General features: G+C 43.3%; 1 protein-coding gene across 3 annotated transcripts in view; it reads right to left on the reverse strand.

Annotated features, from left to right (window-relative positions):
- SAMD11 (sterile alpha motif domain containing 11) overlaps positions 1-6,125 on the reverse strand; it is a 129,365-nt gene that overhangs the window by 48,965 nt on the left and 74,275 nt on the right. For all 3 annotated transcript variants that reach the window (XM_085298972.1, XM_085298971.1, XM_085298973.1), the window contains one exon: positions 5,209-5,333. In XM_085298972.1, coding sequence (XP_085155098.1) covers positions 5,209-5,333 — 125 coding nt within the window. The remainder of the gene's footprint in view (positions 1-5,208; positions 5,334-6,125) is intronic.

Below are 6,125 nucleotides of genomic sequence, written 5' to 3' on the forward strand. Positions count from 1 at the left end.
TAGCACCAAGACAAGCATTCTCCAGAATTCTCCACTGCAGAACATCACTACATGGGAAAGACAACAGAAAATCAAGTCTGCAGGGTCAAGAGAGGAGAAAGCATCCAAGTCTCCCAGGTAAACTGGCCTGGGAGCTCTGAGAGTCACCAAAGCGTTTTTCCAGGTAGGCTCCCCAAGTATTCCCCACTACTGCGGTCCTGCAGACTGCCAGCACCCAGGTGAGGCAGCTCAGCTTTCCCTCTCCTGCAAGGGGAGTTTCTCTTTGCCCAGGAGCACCCTTACCTCTCAGCAACTGGATTAGTTAGCTCTACATTTTAAARAAATAAACAAATAAAATAAAATAATCAGGTCCAAAACTAGCCAGAGCAGTAGGAGGAGGTTAAACCTAGTAGCTGGATAGAAGCCCAGTGTAGACATAACCTAGATTTCAAACCAGGAGTTGGATATCATTTTGATCAATGAAGAGCAATAGAGCTGGCAGAGAGCCAAGGGCCCTTTTTTTACACTACATTCCCTGACCTTCCAGAAGATTTTACTGCTTTTTAGGTCTGTATTGGAATTAACAAACATTCACACACTTGAAATTTCCATAACCATTTGGTAAACAGACATTTATCCAGGGGTTATAGAAACCAGTGTTCTCTATTTTGCAGGCACAAGCACCTCCGGTCACAGCCAGAGGAAGAAAAAGCAGCAGTGGCAGAAATTTAACCTTTACAAGCCTAAGAACACAGTACTGAAAATGCTCAATTCAGATAAGACACAGAAAAGAACAGAGTCAGAGGCAAGAAATACAATGGCACAGATGGGTAAATCCTAAACCATAACTAAGACAGATTTCATCAGCCGGTTAARAATTCAAAGTTACAAACAGGACAGCTCTTCCCTGAAACCCAGGGCCCCCGGGACCTAAGGAAATCCAAGTACATCGATGATAATAATTGTAATAAATCTGTAGTGCCGCAGAACAGGCCCAACACATGCAAGCCTGCTCCATGATTAAGAGATCTCTATAATACCTTAAGGTCCCCAGCGGACCCAGAGTGGCAAGATACAGCTAACATGCATCAAACACGTAAGAATATCTCAATCATTACCACAGCCAACGGTGGCTCTGAAGCCAATCGATAGGGCAATTAGATTTTATCAGCACACGCCTCTCAGCCACGTACTTCTGCTGTCCTTGCAAAAGCCTCAGTTACCCCTGCCAGTTCTGGGGCTCCAGATGTCTCATTGAATAGCACTGGCTGGAGAGATTTCTGCTTTTTTGTAATTCTTTGCCGTGAGGAGKTTTTTTTCCCCCTCCTTTTGAGGCCTAATATCAGGGGTCACTTCAAACGAGAGTTAAGCTGTCAGCAATTCTCATCCAGACCCCTTGCTTCAGCACACATACCAGCATGGGGGAAATCCCCCCCAAACCTCTCATACTCTGGATCCCTAGAATATGGCTTCAACCCACATCTTTCCTATTCACAGAGAGATCTAGCAGAGAGATCAGGGAGGACAACACAGTAAACAGTTTTGTTGTTCGGTCAACATCTATTCTATGTTCTTAGGTATTTTTTTTTTTTTTTTTGCCTTTCTGTGCCTCGATCGACTCATGCACCTCTACAATGTACCCAAAACCTGACGGAACACATTATGAACCTTGTCCGACATTTCTGATGAAGCTTTACTCTCTGGCAACATAGCAATACCTGCCTCCCGCCACGTTACTACTGTAGGCTAGCAATAGCACAACTTTCTCATTTTTGATAATGAACATATTTCCAAGATATTGTAGCTCTCAGATTTGCTAGTCCTAATTTCTGTAGATGCTAAACTTGCCAACACATCACAGTCACTGCACTGGTCGTAAACATACCTAGGTGATCAAACAGATAYCATTATCATTTGTCTCTACTAACTCCAGGTTATTTGTCACTCTGTGGGCCTCACAAGATCCAAAATTCAGTGACTTCTTTGGTCCCAGCTGTTTCAAGCCCTAAGCCTGCATCTCTTCTAGGCTTAGTGTTCCAAACAGGCAGCCCTCCACACCATCCCTACGTGGGTTATTAAACCCTCTGGTCGGGTCCAAGCACTATCTGAGCCTTATAGGGCCTAGTAATTTTCCAGGTTCTTCAKCTTCCACCGTCTCAAACTGAGTTCTTCAGTCCCTCTGGTCCCCAAACTATCATCATCACTATGAAGTGACCTGTTTTCACTTAAAAATTAACTGTAAGCCTTCCAAAGGTAATAATACCAGTGCTGCTCTTTCAACTACAGACCTCATACGTTCCAGCAATACATCAGTCTTTCAAGCTCCTTTTGACCCGAACATCAGCTCAACTCTAGCTTGAACCCTGACTCTAATCTCACCCATAGCCAGAACTCGCACGAGAACCAGAGGGGAACTATAAGCCATTATTTTCCATTAGCTTCAACTCCCTCCTGCATTTCAAAGACCATCCAGCATCCAGTAATAATTTTAATTTTCCAGTCCATGCTGTTCTAAACCACAGCACTACCTCTGATCCTAGACTTAACTATAAATTAAGCAACTCTCACACAGAATTAATCATAAACCATCTAACTGCCAACTGCAACCCTCTTAGTCCCATGGGTCCTGCAATAAACAACTCTTTGTTCATGCCATCCCTGCTCTCAATCCTTTGCTTAGCCTCCACCACAGCCAAAAAGCCACATACACTTCTGAATCAAGTTTTAGTAGCCTGCACTTACCCTCATCCTGCATTCACAGAATTTGTAGTTTGAGCTGCAAAACATCCTCTGAAGTGTTTAGCCATTACTGGTTGGGACTGCATGCCTAATTTCAAATGATAAATATTAAACCAACAATGGAAAACATTTAGCATCAGATTCCAACTTATTCTTAAAGCACTGCCACTTATAGTCGTGAGACACGTGAGGTTTTAACAGATCTGCATTAGCATCTTTCATTCACCATCGCCCATCTCCAAATGCCTTTCTGAGGGTGGGATTCTCATGACCTAAACACTTATGCTTGAAAGTGTTCAACATAAACAGCAGACTATTGTGAGAACATTTCTTTTTCCCCTTGTAATTAAGCAGTTTAAGCAACAGCCAGTATTGCAGAATAACCAAGCACTAACTCTCTTAAAAATTATTTATGCAGCAATTAGTTACAGCATCCTCCCCTTCCTCTTTGCCAGTAAAAATAAAGAAAACCAACACATAAAACTAATAATCAGCATTAGCTAGAAATCCCAGCACACTCTGTTCCTGTTCCCTTGACCTCCATGTCCAGGTGGTGGTGGCATAGGTACCAGTTCAGCACACATTCCAAAGTCAGGGCTGGCAGGCTCTGCRTAGACTTTGGCAAATTAGTTTTCCCTTAGTCAAACAAGCATGTAGAGTGACCCAGCTCCAGACAGTAGAGGAAAGTCCCAGTTAAGTTGTCCCCGTGAGATGTGACAATGCCTCCTCCTCCCCCGTTAGCCACCTACTCTYCCCACCACCATTCCACCTACTCTTTTGTGGTCAGCTCTTCTCRGACATACCAAACCTTTCACGTCCCAAAAGGCTCTGACACTTCCTTGGTGGCCTTTTGGGCAGACGAGTCCTCTTCTATTTCATTGCTTAGATTTTCACTGTGGTCAGAGCTAGAGCACTGCTCTCCTCACTGCTACATGTGTGTGCATTGCCTATGCTTTRTATTTCTTACTGTTTCTTACGGTTCAGAAGCAAACCAGAAAACCTCAAAAATTCTAGCAAGTAAGAACGAAGACTTCTACCTCTAACCTTTTCTACCGCTCAACACTGATGGGAATGAAAAGCACCCTTTATATTTCTGCAACGCTATAGATCTCAAAGCATTTCAGCAGCACTGATAAAGCCCAGCAGTCTCTCTGTGAAGCAAACAACATTAAAACCTACAGACTCAAGCAAACAATTTGTCAGCAACACACAGAAGGGAGTAAAATAGCCAGATCGTAACTCCAAATCGTCAGGAGATCGCAACTCCATATCCTAACTTCTTGCACCGGATTTCATACAGAAGAACTTCCCTCCCAGGCCAGACTGGCTCTTACTCACAGCTACCTAGAAAAAGGGGCCGTGGAGATGAGTTAACAGACTAGGGAGATCCAGCTGCGGAAGCAAAGACAGGGAGCTGCCCACAGCTGCCTTACAGACATATCACACATCCCCCAGTTTGGCAAAACACACACTCAGGACTGAACACTACTGCAACAGCGGCCACACCAGTACAGGTTCCACCGCACTCCAGAAGTAYGTTTCTAGAAAGCAGGTCAAGCCCCAGGCAAAAGGCAAAGCAGGTGCCTATACTGTTCTTAAATACCCTGCACAGACGTTCTCCAAGTGCATTAGATCTGGTGTTCACTTCCCACCTGGGTTAAATTACACAATCAACAGAAACGACTTACAAGAACATATGCACAAAGGCACATCCATACAGATTTTCACAAAAGGCCTATATTAAGTTGCASAGAGAGATCCAATTCTGATCTGGAAGAACAGGGATCATTTGCATAAACAATAAYATAACTCCCAGTTCTCCTCAGATTTTTTTAATTCTGAAAAGCAAATCATGGATTCTGCAAACAAGTAGATCTCTACAGTGCTACCAGCGCCTCACTTGTTGACTGATGCACATCCACCACCAAAGTATCCCTGCCCATAGGTCCCTTACTGACATCCAGAGAGGCACAGTACCCAATCCAAGAGGAGCATCTTTGGTTTCATCAGGTCAAGTAAGCTGAATCCAGGTGAACTCCAAAAAGGTCAGGTAGCAGCTCAAAGCCAACCAAACATACTTACAGAGTGGTTGGCAGGCACAGAGGCCATGTGGGGAACCTCTGATTAATGAAATTACAAATCAAACCATGCTCTCTGCAATGCCTCTCTGCTTCAGTGGACACTAACCCTAGGGACATTTCAATTCTTTGCTGGAGCAATCTTCTTTGCCAGTAGTTTAACACAGACCAATAGATTTGAAAATAAAGCAGGGCTGAGATCTCAAAAGACTGCACCACTTTTACATCATCAAGAAATCCTTTCCATGTCAATCTTTGGACAGAGTATTACAAGACTTTACATAACTCACTCTGAAGTGTAACATGAGGAGCCACATAAAAAATAGGAGCTGCTGAAAAAACAAAAAAGAGTGAAAGAGAAAGGAGGGAAGTCAACAAACCCAAACCATCTGAACCTGCTCTGGCTGCTTACCTGCTGCTCCTAAGCCAACGTCAATGCTGTTTCTCTTGAATTCACAGCGGCTCTGGGTCTCTGGCATAACGAGCTGACGGCTCTGATGCAGGTTGGAGATGATAGTGGAGAGGTCGTTATCACGGCTGCAACAGAGCAGAAAAGCACCAAGTTAAGGAAATCCTATTTGCCACCACATTATTGATTTTTTGTGTATATACGTAAGTGTGTGCGCGCGCAAGCTTCTTTTGTTTGTCCCTGACATCTCTGTATTGCAAGGAAGGTTCTTCCCCCTTCTACTCGTCAGGTTATGGTAACCTCCTCTAGTTTTTGGGAGCAGAGACAAAGCGTAAAGCACTTCCCAAACAACGTAAAGGACTCTGCAGGTGCCAGAGCTCCTAATTTTAGTTTTGCCAGATATAACTTGCATGGGCCAAAATTAACATCTCAGATGGAAAAAACAGAGGTATAGGAATTGGCACATCTATTGCAAATGACTAGGAAACTTTAACTTAAATAATTGACAGTTTTCTATCAGCTGCCACCTTTCTGTTCTAAAGAAGGTAAGTTTTTCTATTGCATCACTATTGGAACACAGTACTACTTTATTTACTTGAAAGATGGTGGGTTTCTCTCTAAAGAGAAAAACTATGAACCTGGCCATCAGCATCATCTGTAGTAAAGATACAAACTTATTTACAAAATTAATTTTCAACTCATCATCTAGCAGATCCTGGAAAAAATGCCCTTCTCCTTTTGAGGCAAGGACATGCATTAGAATGGTTAAATGTTATTTTGCCTGTTATTCTTGCACCCAATTGCTGCTAAGTAGGCTAGTTTAATCTCTTCTGTGGAATGGGAGAGAGGGACAGCATAAATACAAAAAGATGTTCACTGTAGCAGATAGTACTGTTCAGCTGGTGAATGCTTTGGACTCC

This window comes from Rhea americana, unplaced genomic scaffold (assembly GCF_003343005.1).
Source record: "Rhea americana isolate MKP2758 unplaced genomic scaffold, rheAme1 scaffold_143, whole genome shotgun sequence".
In the NCBI taxonomy this organism is placed as follows: Eukaryota; Metazoa; Chordata; class Aves; order Rheiformes; family Rheidae; genus Rhea; species Rhea americana.